Source organism: Atractosteus spatula, chromosome 6, assembly GCF_055471065.1.
Source record: "Atractosteus spatula isolate fAtrSpa1 chromosome 6, fAtrSpa1.hap1, whole genome shotgun sequence".
NCBI lineage: Eukaryota > Metazoa > Chordata > Actinopteri > Semionotiformes > Lepisosteidae > Atractosteus > Atractosteus spatula.
This window is the reverse complement of record NC_142711.1, coordinates 64,052,163-64,076,272: the sequence shown is the minus strand read 5'-3', so window position 1 is coordinate 64,076,272 and position 24,110 is coordinate 64,052,163. Positions and strand designations below refer to the sequence as shown.

Genomic DNA, 24,110 nt, shown 5'->3' with positions numbered 1-24,110 from the left:
CATCCCCGCGCCCCGTGCTCCCTCTTCAGAGAGCCATCTGTAATGCATATTAACACAGATAAAAGGGTATGCAAATGCACCAGAAGTGATTTCCAGTTTCCACAGATCTTTCAATTTCTTGTGCTTTTCATTCGGCAAGTAAAAGTTATTTTTACACATGCCGGGATCTCCATATATGTATATTGCACACATGCATGAAATATATTGAGATATATATTTCATCACCTACCACTCGCGATAACTCGATATAATGACATGTAAGGTACCATAATTCAGCCTGATATTAATGCAGATTCTATAAATTAACATATCACTCTCCACATTAGGGGATTTAACTATCTGAAGTATTGTATGCAACAGAAATGAAACACAGTCTTTACGAGGGGGACACAACTGGGAAATATGCCTCACATTTGACAGGTTAAAGACTCCGCAATCTTTGTGAGTTATGCACATGTAAATTATATCTAGATATGCATAGCCATTCTAGGCACATACAATTTACAATTTGTCTTGTTACAAAACCTCCAGGTCTCAGACCTCTAAACTTGACATTTTATTGCTTATATAATATAGTTTTACTATTTTTAAATAAATTAAGAATATACCATCATGAACATGAATACTCATGACCAATGAAGCTTAAAATCAGTTTCATAACACTAAATGTTCCAGTTAAAAATTTTAAATGATTTTTTTCACAGTTCATTAAAGACTCAAATGTATTGATTGCAAATCATTCCAATGAATGCTTTTTACAAATTTTTACTGATATCCAGTTTTACTGAAATAAACTAGAAAGTTTCCTTAATATGGGTAATTTTCTAACATCTAACTTAGTTTTCATGTGAGTAAGAGGAATGCAAACTTATTTTTCTCTCATCCAGGTACCTGGTGCTATTATAGTTACAGGGCTGGGTATCGATTCAGTTCAGGTTGTCAAAACAATCTAAAAAACCTTTGTACCTCGGTACAAATGAATGCAGCTATTTCTCTCACTCTCTATACAAACTGAAGAAATGATTAGTTTCCTCCTTGAATAAACTGAATTTATTTTCACAAGTGAATTCACAGTAAAAAGAAGTTTTAAATAATCTAATACATTCTTTAAACATGAAAAAACTTCAGAGTTTGAAAGCCAAAGACATATTTAGAATGTTACATTCCTCAAAACAAAACCAGATCAGATTTCATTAGAGATTCTGATCAAGTACTGAGCCCCCAGAGAAGCCAGAATGGTCATAATAGCCGTGCAGAGTTTCGTAAACGTGAAAGAATGCTAAAAACATTTCAAAAACATCTATCACCTCCAACCAACTTGAAACAGAAAAAAAATCATAAAAAACAGAAGCACACACAGATATAACTCCTTTTAAACGCTTCTCTGTTTCACTACAGAATGTAACAGTAGCCCAGATGCCTGATGGAGAATGACAGCCATTTGAGATCCAGCATTAATTCTGTAATCTCTACAGATGCAACAATGAAGCAACTGCTAAAACATAAAGTTTGTAGCAACATACCGTAACTACTGTACATGTACAGACGTTTTCTACCAGGGTCACTATAAATAAAGTCCATGTGATGCTGGTGATTGAATAGACCAGAACAGAACAAGAAAAGATAGTCCCAGGACAGGTTTCTGCTTTGACAGGCAGACATTCAAAATGGTTTCAATATTAACTGGTGTTAATTATGAATTTTAAAATAACCACACACCAACCGTGACAATGGTTGTAAAGGTTCTGCACTGGCAAATGAGACTGAAAAGACAGGCAGCAAAGCCCCTCTCTGACCTCTGAAGATGCAGACCTCTACTGCACAAAGTACAGTACAAGTGAGCGAGACGAGTGTTCGTTTTTACACGAGACGCAGTAACTCCTGCATATCGCTTCATTTAGATTTAGCAGATCTTCAGTCTCACGGGATGGGCTTTTGTAAAGCATTGCTGAGATTCATGTTTTTTCTTATCTTCTTGATGAGTTTTGTCATTTTTTTTTCAATAAATGGAGGAATAATTGTTTTGTAAATAAAGGTTAAGTGCACAGAATATACATTATCTTTCTTATACTACAATAACAATGTAAGTACTGTACTATAAATGAGCAGAAATGTTATTGTTTTTTTATGTATCAATTAATCCGAAAACGCTATTGTTTTCATACTTGTTTCATTATGTGCTGTATTAAGGTGAAGTTTGGGTGTTTGAGGAAACATTTTTGAGTTCTGGAACCAATCAGAGATTATAATGGGAATATTATAATGGGAATTTAATTTTTGTTTTTCCTTATGGGTGTCATGGAGCAAATTAAACTTGTATAACGAGGGACTACTGTCCTGGTAAAAGAAGGGAATGCCACTGCCTGTGAAAAAATGCAGTAGTGAGCTCACTCCACAGGCATCTGGAGATTCTTGGTCTCTGAGGAACTTGCGCACTGTACATATTTAACACAAGGCCCGTGACAAACAGTATGATGAATAAAATTACAGTATGTTACTCTATATGTCTGACTGTAGAGTCATTAACATGTCTCTGAACAAACTTCCTGTTCAAACTGTAGGAATTACGCAGTGCATTTAATTTCGACACTTCTGCAGTACGTGGCATCAACACCTGGTGTGCCCACCGTTAGTCTTCATCGCACACTGAGTCACGGCACGATCTGGACTCCAGGGCGAAGCAGGAAGCTTTGGATAGCCCTTGGTGCGCTGAACTCCCATTATGGTGTCGATAGTTCACAAGACTGCGCCGGTGTGGTAGTTTCTGTTACAGTACAGTATGTCAAACACGGCTCTCAGAATTCATTTTCATGCAGTGCAGTAAAGCTACTACCTACAGGAGCAAGCTGTCTGCTGAAAGAGGAATTAAAGGCACCCCACAGGAACAAAAAAATACAGCTCCCTCACACCTCAGCACACCTTTAGTGTTTTCTGCCACACAGAACTGCGAAACCAGCACCAAGTGCGGCACAGAGCGAGGACTCCCCAGGACACACCAACGTGCAGCCTGGCAGTGACGCCGGCATGCCTGAGCTCAGAGCTGGGCCTGTGAGTCTCTTGTGAGGTTGCGTCACTGCAGAAGCTGCCAGGCGGAGGAGGTCCCCCAGGTGGTTCCCCTTGAGCCAGCACGCATGGTGAACTGGGCCCTGGTCTGACCATGGGTGATCTGGCTGGCTGCCCCGTGCCCCATGACCTGTGACCTTTGACCCGTGTGCCTCTTCTGTGTGAAGAAGTGGCCTTTCTAGAAGCAAACTCACACACGTGTGTTGAGAAACACTGTCAGCGGCAAGGAGGTCAAACGGGGAGTGCGAAAACGCAGTTTAAGCCCTGCTCCGCCAGTTTCAGAAACTCGCATGGCACCGCATTCCAAACAGGCTCGATACTCACCTCTGTACTTGCAGCCACGAGCTTTTCTTTCAAAACTTGCTGCTCGGTTTTCAGATTCTCTACCTGTTCCCAAAATAATAAAAAAGCATAAAACACATTAAATTGCGTAAACTGCATAAGTAAGAAGTACAATTCAACAATGTGAAGAAGGAAAGGCAGCAAACTTTCACAAGCCATTATCTAAATCACACGACAGCCAATGACAGAGTATGATGAAATATAAACTCTGTGAAAATGTTTTAGAATCACACAATATTTGCATCTCACCTCCTCTACTTTGCACCTTAGCTTTTCTTGGAGAGCCCCTGCCTCTGTTTTCAATATAACTAACTGTTCTTCCTTGCTAGCAAGCTCTCTGATGGTTTCCTGGCTTGTTCTCTGCATCTGATAGAGCTGCTGAGTTAGCTCAGACATTTTCTCTTCATGCTTGCGAGCCTGAGAAAAATAAATTAAAAATGCAAAAAAGTCTGTCATTTTTAGTTCTGACTTTTGTCTTTTCAGCTCTTGGATTTCTGTAATTTTTATTAATATTAAGGAAAATGTCGACTGACTCGTATCGGGCAGTTTTACTCCCTGCAGCCCTCCACAAGAAATGAAAGGCATTTGTTTATAATTATCTTTCACACAATAACATACTTAACTAATGCACACAAAAAACTCTACAGGCGTAAATGTACAGCCATGGGCACAGACAGAGCCTCCTGACACAGCGAACGATTATCGAAACTAAACTGCAAAGCCTTGTGTATGAGGCTGTGATCACACTAGCTGCCTTTCAGAGCTGTTAAGAACCTTTCTTCTCCCAGCACATAAAGTAACACATTAATTCAGCATTAATTATAGAACATGTCAAACTGCATTTCAGTCAAAGCTCTCTCCCAGTCTCTGGAGCCTTCTTAATGACAGTAATTACAAGTCCTAAAAGGAATCATCTAAAATTAACATTTCTCTTATGTCTTGATAGGAAAATGTAAATAGCAGAGCTGTACAGATGTTTTGATTAGAAAAATTTACACATCTTTCTTTTGTTTCAACGTGTGTCATAGCGGACAATGATAACTTGACAAAAGCAGCAGATGTTTAATTTCTCCGAGGAGCGCAGTGTAGAATGTATTAAGAGGTGTAAACCTTCTTAATGTCTAAATTGTATTTTTTGAGGGTTCCACAGCTTCGTCACCACGTGTGTTAAAAAAAAATTAATACAAAATCAATAAAACTCCAAAGTCCTGATAAATTCTTTATGAACCTGTTCTCTTCATAATCCCTCAAGGTGGATTAAATTGGTTATTTTATTAATCCTTGTTTATTTTAACTTTCAGCCTGTGGTCACACTGACAGCTGTTCCTGTCTCTTCCGTGTCTGTGTTACAGTCCTCTGTTCACTCAGGGTACAGATCCTACAGCCATCTCCATATCCTCCAGCTCACAAACCCTGCTCTTTGCCTCTAGACAATAAAAAGATGATCTAAATTAACTTTTAAGTGTATGACAGTAAATCCTAGCCAAATGAAATGCTTGACAGACTACATACTGTAGTAGAGATCTATATTTAATCCATGCAGAATTTCACAAATTTTCCTTTTTTTCCCCGCAGTCCATTTTTATGTTTTGAACTGCTATTGTCTGCACACTGCTTGCTTACATGCCTTTGACAGCAGAAAATAAGATAGAAAAACACAATGGAACAGTTCACAGATATTTTTTTAAATAATGTTTCTTTTGCCTTTGGATATTCTAATAATGGCAATGTAAAACATTTTGGGTAATGTAACAAATTAAACAACGTGGGTAATATAGAAATAAAAAATGTACATAGACCTAGGACATTTTTTCTCTACAGTAAATAAAATTAGATCCACTTTTGCAAGGACATTCATAACACATATCGAGTTTATTAATGATTTCCAGATTTTGTTTTTTTTTTAATAGCTGGGACTCATATTATCTGGTCACAGCCACAGTGGGCCTGCAAAGATATTTAATAAAGGCTGCTGTTGGTAATCCTCTCCGATTACCTTTAACCTGCCAGCTATAACACACAGTGTGCAGCAGCTCCTCAGAAGGACATCACACTGGCACCTGGTATGATGTTTGACAGCTTATTCTGCTGCATCAAGCCAGTACAAAATTACTTTTTTTCCAAATCCATTCCTAGTTAATAACCAAAGGCAATAATGGTATTCTGTATGTGCAAGTGCATGGAGAAGCAAAATGAAGCAGCAGAGAGGAAAAGATTAAAGAGTGACGATTATAAAGAGGAGATAAAAACACACACACATTGGTCTTGGAGCTCACTACAATGTTTCAATTATAATACCATGCAGAGTGCACGGCGGACCACTTTGGAAAACCCACTCCGTGATTCCAAGAAACACAGGGGAACATTTCTATTGTGTTTATACAAGACGCATTCTTAGTCTATTTGAAACATATCAACATTTCAAATGTTCTTTTATGAGGTGTTCGTGCGTATCTCTGGGGAGAAGCCAGAGATTTATCTTTTCTTTAAGTGTATTAGAATTTTCTTTTCCACTATCTTACACACTAGGAGGAATATATTGATCAACAGATCATCGCGTTTCACCCTCACAATATTTTAAAATTTAATCAGACATTCTGTTAGGATGCAAGAAACGATCAATATTACTTCTAAGATTTATTCAAATGCATATTATTTCAAGCATTACTCATGGTTGCATTCAAAGGAATAATTTATACATATGCTGTGGTCTTCAATAATATTGGCACCCTCTTAGGTTTAACATTATTTCCTACCTAAGCATTACGAATGGACTCCTTCTGAATTTGAAAAAGCTTCTGCGACAAACTCATTAAAAATGACAAGGCAATATAACAAATTTCATTAAACACAAAAAAGGTTGAAAAACACAAAAAAGAAAGTGCCAAGTTATCTTCACCAACAGATGCGTGTCTTTCTTGGAAGTGGCAGTTTCCAAAAAATATAAAAGTGTACATGCAGATTTATAACGTAGATCACTGGAAGGATATACCGGCTTTTTTTTGGTTTTCTGTGTTTCCTTGTTTCTTCCTCAGGTGACTGACTGGCTGGCTGGCTGGCTGGCTGTACAGAACTAAACCCTCTGAATTAAAGACTAAAGAGTAACAGAGCTTGTCTTCACTGGCACAACGCCTAGTGTTATAGAAACAGGGTTTTTGAAACCATCTGACCATGATGTTACCATTCATTGCTTTTAGTCTTATAACTACTCATCAAATTGTTCATTTCAGTAACTCCAGATGTTAAATCCTCTGGTAACCATGGAACTTGATCCCAAAATATACAAAGTGCCGTGAAAAATCAGGCCCTGCTTCCTCCCTATTCTTCATTGCTTTAAGAAGTGATTTGTGCCAACATGTTCAAGCCATCTGGAATATTCTGCAACTGCAGTGGCTGCAGTGAATGACAGGACAAACAGGTAATGAGGTCTATACGCCATCGAAGCATGTTTAAATAGAGATGCAAGCCTGCACAATTTGTCAACATCTCAAACAACTGGAGATTATCACTCAAAATCTAAACGGAGCTTTACTAGAAAATGGAACTCTGCAGTGGCAGTATCAGTTATGGAAAGGTAATAAACCCACAGTATATGTTTGGTGACATGTGATTCAACAGCATTGAAGGCAGTTTGGCAGGGAGCTGTTGGGAATGAACAGCACCCCCTGCTGGCCAGGAAGAGTCCAGGTGGAACAAACCACTGGGGCTGGACTGGCCCTGTGCAACTCGAGACAGGGTTTCTGATCGATCTGACTCTGATCCAGCGATAGCAGAGCAAGTGCGCACCGGAGAAACTACCAAAGTTCTGCAAAAGGGAGCAACCGTTTTATACTTGAGGGGAACAACGCTGTGGAGAAGCCAGCAATGTCTACTTGATGAGCTTGTTGTTACCCATTGCAATCTCACTGCAGTGTGATGAACAAGACTTTTTGAGATCTGCTCCACACACAATCACCATTGTAATCCTTCCACCTTTCAGTAATACCTGCACTCACACAGAAAGGATCTCTTGTGACTTTCTGCTTCAATCGCAGTTCAGTGTCATATACTGGACCACTAAATTGATAGATCTCAGCCCAAAGGACTACTGTAGGTGAATAGAAACGTATATCTTCCTCATCCACCACCAAATACATATACCGTGTATAAATACGAGCTTTTGGAGCTGTGAAAAAACTGCATTTTAATCTTGTTTTCCATTTAAACGTCAACAGAGATTTTGCTCTTTTCTTAAAATTAGGAATACTTGTATTTCTTCTGGGATCATGTCAACCATTTACTTTATTCCTTCTGACATCCTGGCTGATCCCAATTCTTTATACAGTACCAAATTGTATCCACTCAATCTAAATTATGTTTTGTTTACTTGCATACATTAACTAAAGATTTCCGTTTCTGTGAAAAATATTGAGCTGTTTTTCATTAGCATTAGTGTTTATGCATTTTTTGGTAATAGAAATATTTCTAGTGGCAAGCAATTCTTTTTCATTGCTGTTGTATGTGCCATTCAATTTTTAATTCAGTTAAGTCCCATAGATATAGTTAAAAATGGATGGTTTAAGACTAATTAAAATATCCAGTGGGCCCAAATTCATTTTAATATGTATGTCTATGTAATTAAGTGGATCTGAATTAAACATACCTACTTTTGCATGGGAGGAGATTATTAAAAAGAACCTTCATATACTTCATCTTTTCTTTGGTATTCTGCTGGGAACAGCAGAACTACTTATAAAACTGGTGGCCACCGGAGCACAGAAAATTCTTTATTAATATTGCTAATGGATATTTTAATTGCAGACGTACACTTTACTGTTTCACGCTGAAGAGAATTTCCTAATGCTTTTAATCACAGAATAGTAAATAATGAATATCACCCAGTTAAGAAAATGAGGGATGCTTATTGCTTTTTGATATAACATACATTTGATAACATATGAATCACTGCCTTCAATACTGGATCAGACCAATTTTGGCCTGAAGTCAGGGGTCAAATCTGAAGGACAGGAAAGAGGTGGGAGAGTGCGATGGGAGAATTGTGAATAATTTGGAATCACATGGGAATCACCTGGTTAGCTGTGGATGAGACCTGATTGATTTCTATAAGGCTTTCTCAACACCAGGTATTCGCCAATTATCCCTACATTTCAGAGGGACCATTGGTTTCCATGATTGTTTGTGTTGAGCAGTGCCACCTGTGCAAAGAAACCTGTGGTGCTCAGTCTCGGTGCTTTTTGAGCTCTGATCCGTCTCCTTAGAACACTTACAAATAGGGCTGTGGTCAATTTCGTAAGGAAAACCTTAAGTATTGATAAATTTTACACCCAATAAATCCTAACAATCAGGGTGTTCAAAGTTATCCTGTGGCATTTAGCATCACTCATCTTTGTGTAATGTGCACAGTCAGTCAAGAAAGGAAGATAAATGCTGGAGCGATGCTTCGAGAGATGGCTGAAATAGCCAAATCCTTTCATCTGTCGCAAAGACTGGAAAATTGATTCTTCAACCACAAAATCATTGGTTGATTCCCATATATCCTGCTCCAGGCACCACTGCAGATGGGAATTCCTTGTTCTTCACACTGATGAAGGATATACACACAGATGAACTGCGACCGAAGCCAATAATTCATGCCTCATGGTGCAGTGTTCCACCAAGTGGGAACAGCTTGCTCAATGCCAGATCATCATCCTGGGCACGGCAGCGTGTGCTTTGTGTCACTAGCCGTTGCACATGTCCGTGGGTTTCAAGCATCATGAGCCGCTGCAGAGCAGGATGGCTCTTTCAGGGGCCGGTGTCATGCAGGCGTACTGTAAGTGTGGTTGTTCCATGAGAATCTAGGGAAACGTCTTTATTGGTACTGCAGTTTATTTAGCCAGTGCATTCAAGAATCACATGAATACACACAGGAGCTTCACCCTTTTCTATGTCACATAGAAGAGCCTACATGGCCCTAATGACATGCTAGGTGGCCACAGAAAACTGTATTAAAACTGGTATTATCTCTTTTTAATTGGATAATTGAATATATTGGTTAGGGTGATGGGCACTATTGAAATGGGCACCATGTAGCCTGCACTCACTCAATAACCTGTAACACGAGAGACCTAAACCCAGCAAACTTCTCATAAAAATTAATCTAGATGTGAGATCAGATAAAAACGTTCAGATGAGTGTCAAATGAGCTTCTCTTGGCTCTCCGCACCTCTGAAGAAAAGGAAAGAGTCCATTATGAGCTGCAGCTGAGCCTGTTTCAGAACCTGTGGGGTGGATGCTTGTCTGACTTCTCCTTCCACCTGCCTGTTGAGATCCTTCACCTTCTTAACTTCTGAATGAAGCGCTTTCATTTTAACTTCGTAAGCAAAGATTTCTTCTTTGAGCTTCTCGTCTACCTGCTGAACACCGACGATGCTGGCTTCCAGAGCCGACGATATTTCGATTTTATCGTTAAGCTGCACAAGTTTTGTTTAAAGAAAAAAGCAATCCAGATAGTTCTGTATCGGGTGCTGCCTTGAAACGAAAGAGCAACCCGAAGCGAAAGAAAGTTTCCGAACACACCTCCTCCTCGGCTTCGTTCTGCTGCTCGCGGCCGGCGGCCAGCTGGAGTCCCAGGTCCCGGACGCTCTGCTCAGCGGCCGCCAGGTCCCTGCTGCAGGTCTTGAGCGAGTCGGCTGCCTGCTGCAGCTCTGCGCCCTGTTTCGCCAGGGCCCTCTCACAGCGGCTCGCCTGAAGCCAAGCACAACAGACACCCCCTGAGGCCCCACGCACAGGCCGAGCACCACCGCCTCCCGCCGAAGGGGACTGCACAGCTTCTCTTACGGCCGGCGTTTAGAGCACAGGAAGGACCAGCCGCTAAAGAGGTCCTTTTCGTAACTATTTCAACAGCAAGTATTTTAATCGAGCACCCTTTCCCCAGGATGAGCGCATCTCTATAGGAGATTCAATAAAATGTGGTGCTTCCCTCTGTCTTTTGTATTCGATTGGAAAAGATACTTAATGTTCTTCCTAAGGATGTTAAGAAAATGAACGTTTTGCATTACAACTTGAGATATGCCATCGTTCACAAGCTCGCCGTGTGTGTGGTTAGTGTTCAAGTACACCTGTACACCTCGGCACTTCACTGTACAGGTGTAAATTATAAATATTTAATCTCCAATAATGTCCATTCATTTAGCAAGTGAAGGAAACATTGTTTGCTTAACTGTAACTACTGGACATTGGTAATACTTTAGAGTTCATTGAGCACACTTTCATCCAAGTGCCAGTGGAGACTTCATGCGAATTAGGCTTCTATTGAGCTGCAGAAAAACAAATGCACACATTGTGTGAAATGCATCATTCCTGCAAGCACATTTCCTGCTGAGGAAACAAGGGCATTTTCTTACTCCTTACATCACTGCAAAATAATGTTCACAGAATTTATTTATGCGTATTTAGATTTTCAGTGGCTCTCAATGGAGTTTCACACAAAATGACTTTTCAGGCTGGAGGCTGTAGCCATCCAAGGTTGGTGCATATTGGGAAAGAGAATCGGACGACACTGTCGCTGGTAAGAAGCACACAGTTGAACAGGGATGGGCGTTTCCTGCAGCTGACAGAGCTGTTGGAAGCTAGTGTCCATGCGTCCACTATCACTAGAACAAGCAGCTCCACCGATGGCAAGCCTTTCAAACTGGCTACGCTGATACAATGTGTGTAAATGTCAGAGCAGCGACCATGAATTTAACTTGCATTTATTTCACTGAGAAATGTTCATTAATAGTAGCATGCACAAAGTATGGAAGCAGAAAGTGAGATCCAACAAGTCTTGTTTGAGCTATGGCTAATAACTCATGATTAACAGCAATAATAATAATAGATGATGCCACACAGCAATTACAGTATTTACTGTATTTGAAAAACACAATTTTAATAAAATAGGATCAGAAATAGAAATATATATATAGTATAAATATCTACATTATTTACTTTGTCTATTTTTTTTTTAGAAAAATCAGCAAACTAATGGATCAACAATATAATAGTATCGTGTCATTTTGTTAGGCAAGAAGATAGTGAAGACAAATTATTTGCCTTTTTTGTTTGTATAAGTACAGTATAAAAAACTAATTTAATCATACCTCTTCAGCGTGAAGCTCTCGCTGCTTTTCAGCAGCAGCTGTGCTTAAACTGGAGATTTTCAGCTGAGACTCTGCTTCTAAGAACCTCTCCAGCAGATTTCTGTGTTTCTCTTGGACATTGGCAATTTCATCTTCTAGCCTTGCAATGCGATTTTCACGATCTTTTAACTGTGGAAATGTAAATATTTATATATGTTATGATATATATTAGATTATCGTACAGTTCTTAAATGAACCAGTGTAGCCATGAAGAATGAGCTGCAATGCACATAAATCTGCACTGAAACGGCTGGATACAGAAACTACCGGGGCTGTTTGAAAAAGTCCTGGCACACACTTCATTTCACTCTCCTTTCATCTCGCACACAATGAAACGTCAAGGAAAAAAAATCAGTGAAAAAAGGAGAATTGGGAGTAACAAAACAACAAATTCCAACAAGTTGAGTTCATCAGTTTCACTTTTCTGTAAACCAAAGGGAGAGGTTCTGTGTTCCGACTTCTGAAGACCACGATACGCCAGCGCTCTGCTAACCAGCGCACTCAGAAGCTCAGCTGGAGCTTCGGCCTGCTGAACGAGCCAGTGGCATAACTCCTCCATACCGATCAGCCCACCTTATGAACTATGATCACTCCCTCCCGAAAGAGACATTTCACTCCTGGTTATGCTCTTATATTCCAAACAAACAGGAAAAAAACACAGTTAACAAACAAATAATTAAAAATACTGTGACTTCAACAAGTAATAAATAAGCCCAATTTGTTTTAATTTCACAAAGCCAAGCAGCAGAAAGTCTATCTTACAGGGTAATTTTAAAATAATTTATCCTCATTCAAAATCCACTTATCTGATACGTAAAGTAATGGCTTTGACCTCGGCAGATGAGGCCATTTCAAACCCAATTTCCTTTGGATTCATCAAGCTTGACCATTTCTGGCCTCATAATGATTGTAAGGCAGGTTACCTCAGAGGGATAAGGAAGGTAATGCCTCATAGAAAAACATTACCGAAAGAGCCCGCCACAGAGAAAGAAAAATTCTTCCAGTGGCACAACACAAAGGAGGGAATTCAGACAGCCGTTTCTGTGTAGGTGTTATAAACACTTCTCAATGGAGTGTAGAACACTTGGCAATCAGGACAGAAAAAGGATATGAATGAGGGGCTAATTTAATTTATGGAATTCTTTGCATTTCTGATGTTTTCTTTAAAAAACCCCAACAATGTAATTTTTCTTCCCCCCTTTTTTCGTACGCTCTTAGTTTGGAAAAGCCGATTACAATTCCACTTCAGCCACCACTGCGAACCTGGAGAGGAGAACCCATCAAGACCAGGACGGTCACCGCTCTCACTGCTAACACCACACGCCTGCAGGAGCCGGGCCAGTGGAAGGACCAGCCAGCACTACACACGCCAAGAGAGGAACGACCACCACCCGCCAAGGGCTCATCGCAAACTGCCCCCCTGGCAACACGACGCGAGGCACAGCACGGATTCAAACCAGTTGCCTCCTGAGCGTAAGGCACAGCCTTTTACAGAGGACACTTCAGAATCCCCAACAGCTTAAACAGGGATTCAATGCATTCATCTGTATTTTTTTCTATTACTTGAACCAAATTACCAAAGAAAAAACGAAGATGGCTTAAGTAAAGTATTCGGGGATCAGCAAAGTGAACAGAATGCATTTCGCATCAAACATCTGCTCTATACCTGAACGCCCACAAACTTCCAGTTTAACCTGAGGCTAAAAACAAACATTTCACCTGCATTAAATCTTATTCACCCTTGTACATTGAAACAGAATATTTTTCAGGCCGTTTCCAAACTGTTAGCATGGATCTTTCATTTTTTTCTTTTTGGTAGGCTATATTCATTAATGTTTTCTAGAAAAGCAGATTTGCAAACTTAAAATCACAAACTTAAAACTTAAAATCACATATCATGGTAATCATGTTCACAATTGCGTGATGACCATTAGTTTTACATTTCACCTTTTTTTTCCCAAAAAACAGCATAGTGGTGCGGACCAAAACTGTCCACATTCTTACTAGATATTAAAACCAACTCACAAGGAGCCGAAAACTAAAGTATATGTATTGATTTGCTACACAGAGGTTTAAACAAAACAATAAAATCATCATACTATAACTATGTCCTAATTATTTTTGGAGATATTATATAAAAGCATTCATTTTTTTGTTAAAATGAAGTGAATATGCTTCCATTCTGTTTTTCCAAATCATAAGGTTTATTCTAGTAGTTTCAGTATCTCAAACCAGATGTTTTTCTCCCTCACATACACTTCAACTGATTCATAAGGTTTGATGTCAGTAAATGCTTTTACCCACATAAAATAATACCACATATTCACATGTTAATGGTTATAATATACAGTATTCTTCTCAAAGGGAGAGATTCAAGTGCTTTATTGTATTTGATTTGGCTTCACTGCTGCTATGGTCAGTTTCTGTCTATGACTTTTAATTAAAAACATACGTTTCTGTGGTATCAGCACAGTGACAACAATACAAGGCTTGAGCAGATGAAAACTACATGAGCCCAGAGAAGTCTAACAATATCTTGCCAAGCATGTAAGAAAGCAAAACGTTGCTTGCCCAACATGAAAAAATTACATGTGGTCTCTTCTAGAAAAATGGCAAACGATTCTTTACAATAAAAGTATTGTGGTTAAGACAAAATATCTTAAAATGTATGGCTTTCTTTTCCACTACCATCATTCTCTTGTTGTATGGATGAATGCTGCATCAGGCGTTCCCCATGGCTCTGTTTTAGGCAGCACAGCTTCTTGGTGACATTGCCAGGCAAGAAAATATTGTTCTTCACTTGCTGATAGTACCTGCACCAATTATAGCTCAGGCAGCCATGGCAAAAACTGGATCATTTTAGAGGTCTGGGACATTGTGTGCTTGGGTAAAAAAAACAACACGCACACATCCACCACACACCAGTCTGTAAGAATAAGAGCCTGAACTGGGATTTTTTTGCTTTTCTTTCAGAACGGTGAGATTTTCAGAAGCCACAATGCCAAATTATAAACTATACTGTCAGCTTTTTTTATATGATAAGCAAGGGATGCATCAGAAAATACGCATTCTAAGGTAATGTGCAGATGTTACCAAAAACCATGTAAGCAAAATACAACCATTACCATATTTACTCTTAAGGTGCTTTCATGAAGCAGAAACACTGTTGCAAAAAGAGACAGTACACTTCTGACAGTGGAGGGTTGAACACAGCCAGAAGACAAAGTGAAATCAAGAGGAATTCTCTCAGACGGATGTCACAAGACACCTCAAAAGGAAGAGACACTCCATTGCAGAGGACAAGAAGAAAATGAGTGCTCATAATACTGTACATCCCCAGCAGCAGCACACAAGAAAGAGAAATCTAGAAGCTAACTGGGCAGTGGGGAATGTTACTACACAAAAAGAAAACACTGTAAACAACGCACAACACTTTGGCTTTAGTGTGCTTCACATTTTCTTTGCCAACTTCATATGGTCACAGACACGTTTTCAAGATTACTTAACATCACAACAAATGCTCCAAATTCCAAAATGAATTTTCAGCTGAATAACATATTTTGGTTCCAACGGTCTTTTAATTAATTCCCTATGCAATAACCTTTAAGTTCCCTTGTTGAGCGGTTTTTAAACCGCACAAAGCAAATGAAATGCATTTCTTCTATTTTGTAAAAAAAACTTTTTTTAAAACACAGGCTAGGAGAGATGACAAATGAGCCAGGGAAACTTTGTTTTTTTTCCACTCTACGTACATCTCCTTGATATCTGAAACAAGCACAGACTCCACTGACCGCCTGAGTGTCGTTTTTCTGCTTGGCTCTGAGAAGCTCCCCTGCGGTTTCCATGTCTGCGATGTGGCTCTTGAGCTTGCCCAGCTGGCGCTGCAGGTCCTGGTACCGGGCTTGTTCCAGGCCCAGCTCTTCCCTCAGACTCCGCACCAGCGCCTCCTGCTGTTGCACCTGGGGAAACACGCGGCAGGCGGTCAGGCTGTGCTCACTGGGCCATCTGTCGGAGCCTGGAAATCTCCACGGCACCGCAAACAACAACAGAAACTCAGGACCAAATAACCGAATTTATGGTTCGATTTTATGGGCCAGCATGAGCAGCTGCACCCAGCGAATTAAACTAACGCTCCCATGACCTGTTGTGCTGATACAGGCTAAGAGAAGCACTACAGTACAGTTGCTACTGTATAAGCAGGAGGCAGTGACCGAGCACACAAGAGAAATTAATAATCCCGCTGATCAGTTGTGTAACTAACGCCTCACTGTTTACCCTGTATGCAGCTACAGCACATCACAGCTCTTTGGCCCTTGCTTTGAATCCAGACTGGGCGAATTTCAAGAGACTTTGGCTGAATATATTGGTTGCATACTCCTCCCGTTAACCAGCACCTGTGAACTAAGCAAATGCTTTGGACTGTGTTGAGGAAAAGTAAGCAATGCCAGTTCTGTTGAGCCCTCCCCCCGTTGATCCATGCAGCTCGCACCTACTGCACAGGAGGGGGTCCACACAAAGTCGCGGGAGCCCCCAGACAGCACCTTATCTTCCAGCCATGGCCCCCCAACGTCTCACCTTGCACTCCACTCCCACTTCCCCAATATCCCCAGACCACGCCGGGTGTCGGGCGACGCACAATACTGTGAGAGTGTCACGCCACCGAGCACAGGGAATACGCCACATCTGGAGGCGAAAGTGTTAAGACCTGCATTGGAGCTGCTCACCGACGACAGGCTCTGCGCGCTGGAGGGACGGCTTCCTCCACCCTGATCTTCTCCCACCTCCCCACCCATCCTCCGGGGGGCCACGCCCCTCATTCTCAGAAGACCTGCCCATAGACGCCCGGCAGATCCCAAGGATCACAGCGGTGTGCTGTGCCAAGGACACCCTCACCCAAGCAAGGCCACGCTGGTACAGCAAATGTTTCCAATCGCCAGATGTGTGCATTATGTACTCGTACATTCTTGGCTGCTAGTCACTATTTAAATTATTGTTCAAATAAATAATGCAGCCTAAGTACACTTGTCAACACAGGATTACAGTCCGGAATACTTTAATCGTATAGGCAATTTCACCACAACCTAGATATTTTTAAGCAGCATAAGATCAGGAAAACAAGAGGTAACCCTTTATTGTGAGTGTTGTATCTCAGCGTTTAATATATGTTCTACATGGTTTAAAATAATCTGTAACCAGTAATACAAGAAATCATCCAATATACTTTATTTTTTAGATATAATTCTTGTTATTGTATAAACCCGCGCATTTCACAAACCATCTGCACCTCAGTCTTGAGATATATGTGTTATTATACGTTATAATGCTTTACGACTCGGACAGAAATGTATCCGACAAAGCACTTATAGTACATTTCATGTCAGTATCGCAGACACCCAAAACTGTATGCAAAGAAAAAACAACAGCACAGCACTGGGATGTGTATAATCACTATTGTATTGGCTCATTTGTATAAAAGAAATTAAAGATTGATTTAGATGAATGGCTTCCTTTTATAATTAAACACTGAAACAATGTTGTGAGACAACACACATCGCATTAAAGAACTCTGTTTACAGTAGAGATGTTGTTTGTTTGCCACCTGTTTTCTCCTTGCTGTTGTCAAAACCATATATAGGGAATTCCTGCTTGTACTGACTCTCACTGGAGAGAGATGTAAAACATAACAGAGCTAGAAACAGGCCCAGCAGTTGTTCTGAATGCCATCAACAGAGGGCCTGACGCTCTAGAGCACAAATACACTTCTGGTAGTGCCACTCAGCTGTGTGTGTGTTTCATCAAAACAGAGCCCACAGTGTTAATTAAGGATATTAGATAATCCCATCACTGACAAAGAGACAGTCTAATAATAACAGCTAATAAAGCAGTGGTATCAAATTTTATTACCATGTCGTTGGATAAATTAGAATTCAGATCCCAGAGGTGAAACAGGAACAAGAGAGAGAAAAGGATCAGTTGTTCACTAACAGAGATCTGTGAAATTAATAAAAATCAATATCTGATGTGGTAATAAATTTGAAACAGAAATTAACAAAAAGCAGGGACACAAAAGCATAAAACATTGTTAGCATCACTTTTGTTTCTTCTTAGTTTTTGATTCCAAAACCTTCCTGATTCCTCTCTACGTTAACAATTTTTCATTCAGTTAAAAAGCAAGATCTTCACTAAAATGACAGCGTGTGGTCTCGTTATTTAGATTTTTGAAAGAACGCCATGCGTTCTTAAAAACTGTGACTGTCAAAACTAGAGCATCAGTGAACAAGTTTTGATTTTCTGATTGCCAGAAGTGATGTAGGAAATAAAATTATGTACCTACATATCTGGTCAAGGCAACTGGCTTGAATTGACAACCTATCTGACAAACTTGTGTTCTGAACAGATTCCTGCACTGTTACTTAAGAATCTTTTAAAATGATAGATGGAATTATAGTTCAAAATAAAAATTCTAATTATTCATCGTGTCATACTACAGCTTGCATTACCAGATAGATGGATGAAGTTTTGTTTTTAAGATCAGCATGGCTTATTTTTTACCCTGCACTATGACACTGACGCAGGATAAGTCGTGAAGAACATAGTGTCTGTCCTTCCTTTAACTCCTGGAGCAGTATGAGTGACTTTTAACTTAAGAGTGCATGAGAAAACAGCTGCTTGTTTCAACCACCAGAAACAGGTAAAGTGTCCAAACTGAATGAAAAGCTAGTGAGGATAATAATCATTTACCCAAAATGAAAACAGGGATATACAAATAAAAACAAAATAGTATTTCATCAGAATAACAAATTAAAACACTGTCGTGAGTAATTCAATCTGAGCTCCAAAGTGGGACCTACTGACTCCAAAGATGTTGAAAAAGACTACCATCGCATCACGCAACTGAAGAGATAATGAGTTTCACAATTATTTCATACACAGACTGTCTGTCCTCAAATTATGGTCTTTAAACATGATAGATCGTATTGTACTTGTTTTGTCTTTAGGGCTCTCTGGCACTTCAGTGAAGACTTTATAATATGAGGGTGAAAAGAAAGCTAGCTTGAAGAACCAACAGTCCCTTACATCCTCTTTGTCCTTCCTGGGCATCATAAAATATTAAGAAGAAACAAAGATTTTGACCTCTTCATATGATACTAAAACAACAACAACCAGCATTTAGGCATCAAATACACCCCAGAGCCCCAGACTCCACCACCACTCCGGAGCCCAGGAGGTAAGCCAGTACCACTACCAGTGCCCTAACTAATTTACTGCGTAGAGATGAAGAAAATAACAATAACAGCTAAATTATCTAATGCTATGGATGGCAGCTCACTAAAGCAACTGTATTCATTAAACCACAACATTCTTAAAGTGGTTTAAAAACAGTTTTTTTTTTATTCAAATAAACAAACAGAAGCCAAACCAGTGCATATTTATAAATATTTTGTTTTGCGATTTCAGGATCCAGAAGCGGGAATCTGTGCGGACGGGATGAGAAAAAGTAAACATTAAGTTATAGCCCATACCGTAAGACACTGAACTGCAAGTACAGTATGTCTCTAATCTCCTACTTGTATTCCCATCCCAGACTCCAAAAAGCATCAGCAGGTTTTATTTGCCGCTGGGATTATACTGGTATTGACTCATTCATAAACAAGACCATCATTAACTATTAATTATAATTACTAGTAACTCTAATATGTGAAAATTTAGAACCTGTGGGTGAATTTCTATCCTAAATCTAAAGATAAATAGGATCTATATTCTAACAGGCAGGTTAAAGGGACCAATTCCAAGTCAATAATGTGAGACAAATGAGTCCATTTTCCAAGACGAGTATGACCCCAAGTAAACTGCAGTGTAACAGACAAGACAGCTCAGCAACCTGGAGCCGGACCTGGCAAAGTTCACGCCACCCCCTCCTCTCCAAGCCACCTGACTGAGGCGGATAACTAGGTCCCGGAACACCAGGAGGATCTGCTGCGTACCGTGTTAATCATGCGCCAGATCGACTGGGCAGCTGATCAGCACTTATGATTCGATCCGGGAGAGCCAGCACAAACTGGAGTGATATGCTAATAAGCAGCATAAGACAAATACCAACTTTACACATCGGCGTAGTTTCAGAAATAAATGTTAAATGCCAGGGTCACTTATCAGGAATTAAAGTATCGTGTATTGCCGTGCTGTGCCAATTAGCAAAGGCCGTGACTAACTGTGGCCTTTCGTTTCTTTAGGTTTAAGGGCACCTTTAGAATGAAAGTGTCCTGCAGATGATGGATCCACACAATCGTGCTCCTTGTGTCCCAAAGTGTCTCAGCCACTTTTTCCAGTGTAGATGTTCTATCATCTACGATTTTCATTACGAAACTTTTAACAGACTAAGTGTAATTACTATTCGCATTAAAAGTGACATGATTCACTCAGCAGAATAGTGGTTTGTGTTACCTTACAAGAAGATTAAAGGGTTTACCAAAAATAATCCAGTAACATTTTAGATTATGGATTGAATGGGTTGACCATTTAGAAAGTGCTAATATCCTGATTGGAATCGAACACTATTAATATTAATACTTATACACTTATTAACAAATTCAAACTCTTTGGTACATACTTATAAAGTATTACTTGTAACCCTTCAACTACAGTGTTACCGGCATTACTGTTTATTTTCCAGTCTGCACTGGATCAGTTCCAGGAAATCATTCAGAGCTGTCACGGGACTTTAACTAAAAAAAAAGGTGAGACAGCTTCTTCATTCATCAAACAGTAAATAGTAATACATTTAAATTGTATCACAATTACAGAGTTTTTCAGTTGAATTTTTAAACCTATCCCTATTTTTCCCTTAACACTAAGGAAATAATTATAATTGAGGTGAAGTTCTGTCTTTCAATCCTGTATTTGCAATCCTTTCATACACGCCTAAAGAGGAACACTTACTGGAGCTCACATGGTATTGATCGTTGAAGCCTCAGCATCCTGTTCCCAGTGTGGGCATCGAACAGGACGAAATTTCAATAAAAAGATCAGCTGCTCGTCCAGGTTTCACTAAGGCAATTTGTGATATGGATTTATTTCACTACCTGCACTGCCAGTGGCTGCTTTTACTATTTAAAAGCTTTGATTTGATAACTCCGGACACTTTAACTTTTAAAGTGTTGAATACCATCATTCGGAAATGGAAATATCTTTATAATCTCTCTTTTTGCTTAAAAAAATGAAGCTCACGGCGTTCAACTGAACACACATTTTCATAACCATATGGCAATTTCCAAATCTCCAAATGTAATCGTTTCTGGTTTAATAATTTTGCTTAATATGCATTTCTGATTTAACTTCTTTAAGTGTAGGTCTTACGTATTCCAATATAGAATACATAAAGGAAGTACTGTCTTTCATTTTTTTCCCAAAGGTTAGAGCGTGTGTGTGTGGCTTCCCATATAATTCAAGGAAATTAACTTGACACATTTGGAAAATATTTAGGTTACAATGTATCAATGTAGTTACATAGAAAGATTAATTTCTACTCGGTGCATAGGCTTTCATGATGACTTATTTGTACATACTTTTTTAGGAAGCACTGGGCATCCCTGATTTCCCACAACCATCAGTTTTAGAGATATTTAAATCATTATTGACTAAAGATAAAAACAATCGTCGCTGCAGTAAATCAATCGTTCAGTGAAGAGATGCAGCTTTTGAATGGAAAAGAAAAACTGGTAATTCAACCAAACCAGATCTGATGGCTCCTGAAACATTTCTGCAAAGGTGTTGAAAGTGAAACAGATCTAAAGACATAATAGAATCCATTTTAACATTCTTGAGAAAAACAAGGATTAAGTTAATCTTCAAAAATATATTTCAAGTGACATCTGAAACCAAAAGCAGCTCCAGCAAAAGTATTAAAATATACTTTTAAACGAATTAATGAGAAATCTTAAATGTGTAAAACTTTCAGTCCCAGCATCCACAAAATAAAATATCTTTGTATTCTCTGGATTATATTTAATAAAACAGAATATTTAAGAACCTTATAAAGTATTAAGAAAATGGAAGGTGCTGCATTATTCAGTACTGCAGGAACTTAAAAAGAATTTAAATTATTTCCAAAGAAATTGTGCAAGACCTGGATTAATTAGCTCTACCATTGTACCGCTGAACCTGGCTAAAGCAATATAATCTGATCCCCACAAGTGTAACAGGATGAAATATTAGACTAAAGATTCTTTTCCATATTTAGTTCTTTAATATGAGAACAAGATAATCCACCTCTTCCACCTCATATTCTGTGCTAATCATAGTTTTCGACATTTCTGCGTTCCCTGGCTTCGTGTCACAGCTAATGAAATTTCTGGCTGCGCGTTAATAGTCGGACAGACAGATACATAGGCATCATTGCTGTTACTGTAGACGGTGAGAGGTCATGCCGATATTTATGAATTATTAAGAAACTCTAGTTACCGGGTATTAGCACAGAATGTATGAACTCGTCGCATCTGACAAGGCAGGATTAGTGTGAACCCGCATGGTGTACGTAGCTCGGTGTGTCACCTGCTGTTTGAGGGTCTTCAGCTGATCTTTGCAACATGTGTGCTCCATCTCTATCTTCTGAGAGTCCTGCTGGAACTTCACCACCTCCTGAAGTGCCTGCTGCTGGCACTGCTTGGCCACACTGAGATCGTATTTTAATTTTTCCACCATTTGTCTGTGAAGTTAAAAAAATTGATATTTAAAAAAAAGACTGCATACTACTTTTAAATAATACTGTGGGAAAAGTCTTCCGCTTTTATAATCAGAAAACATAATAGATATGGGCAAAACAAGACACAAATTAGCATTATTATTAAGATAACATTTTAAATTTATTTTTGCTTTGTTTCAGGTAGCAGTGCTACCACAGAAAAAAAATAAATTAATCAATATAAGACAAAAAAAGATAAAAGTTTGAAATCACAACTTCCTTAAAAGGCACACATGCTAGAATCTCTTGATAGATAATATTGGAAAACAAAGGAAATTGCATATGTTAATTAAATGCAAGCAATAAAACTAATACACCAGGGATTTTTATAAAAAAGGGCTGTTTCCTTATAATAACAACTCAAAGAATGATCTAACTGCACACACAATGTGAAAATTACTGTATTAAAATATGAAAGCTTTGAGTACTGAGTTATAAAATTGAGGAAAACTTATGTTTAATTTGCATCTAGATCTCTACTATTAAAATTAATCTGTATTTTACAACAGTTGCTGTTTTATGAAGGCAAAGCCACTTCTTGTCTACTAAAACATCAAAGTGCTAAAAAAATCAAGATGATGTAATAATAGCAGCCAATGTGGTTAAGGGGACAGATTGCTTAACACACCCTAAACAGTTCATAAAGGTCAAAGAGAGCTTAAGAAACACACTTCTTTTTCTTATCTTATTTGGAAAGAATTTAAATAACATATCAGAGGACACGCTAATCCCTAGGTACATAAGACAAAAGGCAGAAAGCAGAAAGAATGCTCATGGAAAGTCCTGGAAATATGGCCTTAAAAGTTAATCAATAAAGTGTCTATTTCTGCTCAAGCACAATGGGACCTGGCTGCAGTTTCAAACGATCAATACTACAAATTATTACAATTTCCACATCTCCCACTGGAAATTCAAGGTAAAAAAAGAGCGGAAGACTTTTCACACAAAATTTCCAGTTCCATATTTTATTGAAATGTAAACCTAAACATGCTTATTTTTTCAGCATTTCTCAGTCGGCTGTGATTAGCACAAGCACATAACCCTCTGGAAAAAATATATTTAAACACGGATTGCAACTGTACCATTTAAATTACTTTTTGCTGTAACCACTAGCAAAATTTTGCTAACTTTCAATCACCAATACGTGATCGTGCTACCTTTGAAATTTTCATTCTGAAATGAGGAATGGGTTCCTTCGGCTACCACGTAAAGGAGATTCGGCAGATATTTACAGCTTTATGCTGTCATTGCGTTGCAAAAAAACAAGTGTGTGTCAGTCTGGTTTACATTTCAACAGGAACAGCATTCTGCCAAAAAGACTTTTAGCAGCAGTAACAGACCGGAGCACATCGGGCGGCCTTCAGAGTTTCAGCCTTGCCAAGAAACAACTACTAGTCGTTGGAGAGAGGAAACAGGGGAATCATCTCCTCTAAAGCCCAGGAATAACAGAATGCAAGGCTCCATCGTCTGGGTTCTATAATTAACACCAGTGTGACCTTTACCACCCATCTTTAAACAAGAACAGAAGAAGGTAAAGAACAGAAGGCATCACATCTAAAAATCCTCCTTCGATCTGTGCTTTGATTTGCTGAAATACTGTATGATTAGGTTATGATTTTACAATTCCTTCAAACAACGTCGCTATCACATAGCAAGTACATTTTGATTTTTTGATTAATGGGAGCATTATTTGCAAAGTATGTGCAAATAAATCAAAACACAATTTTAATTTAAAATTAAAAGCCAAAAAACCAACAACATCTGAACTGCTGTAACTGACAGATCTTTTTTTCTTCCGTTTTTCT

General features: G+C 39.0%; 1 protein-coding gene across 1 annotated transcript in view; it reads right to left on the bottom strand.

Annotated features, from left to right (window-relative positions):
• The window catches only part of LOC148833185 (uncharacterized), a 151,477-nt gene that overhangs the window by 27,434 nt on the left and 99,933 nt on the right, over positions 1 to 24,110 (bottom strand). The window contains exons 28-33 of the mRNA XM_088918174.1: positions 22,116 to 22,269; positions 15,356 to 15,523; positions 11,526 to 11,693; positions 9,964 to 10,131; positions 3,655 to 3,822; positions 3,388 to 3,450 (exon numbers count right to left, since the gene is read on the bottom strand). Of these exons, the coding sequence (XP_088774300.1) occupies positions 3,388 to 3,450; positions 3,655 to 3,822; positions 9,964 to 10,131; positions 11,526 to 11,693; positions 15,356 to 15,523; positions 22,116 to 22,269 (889 nt within the window). The remainder of the gene's footprint in view (positions 1 to 3,387; positions 3,451 to 3,654; positions 3,823 to 9,963; positions 10,132 to 11,525; positions 11,694 to 15,355; positions 15,524 to 22,115; positions 22,270 to 24,110) is intronic.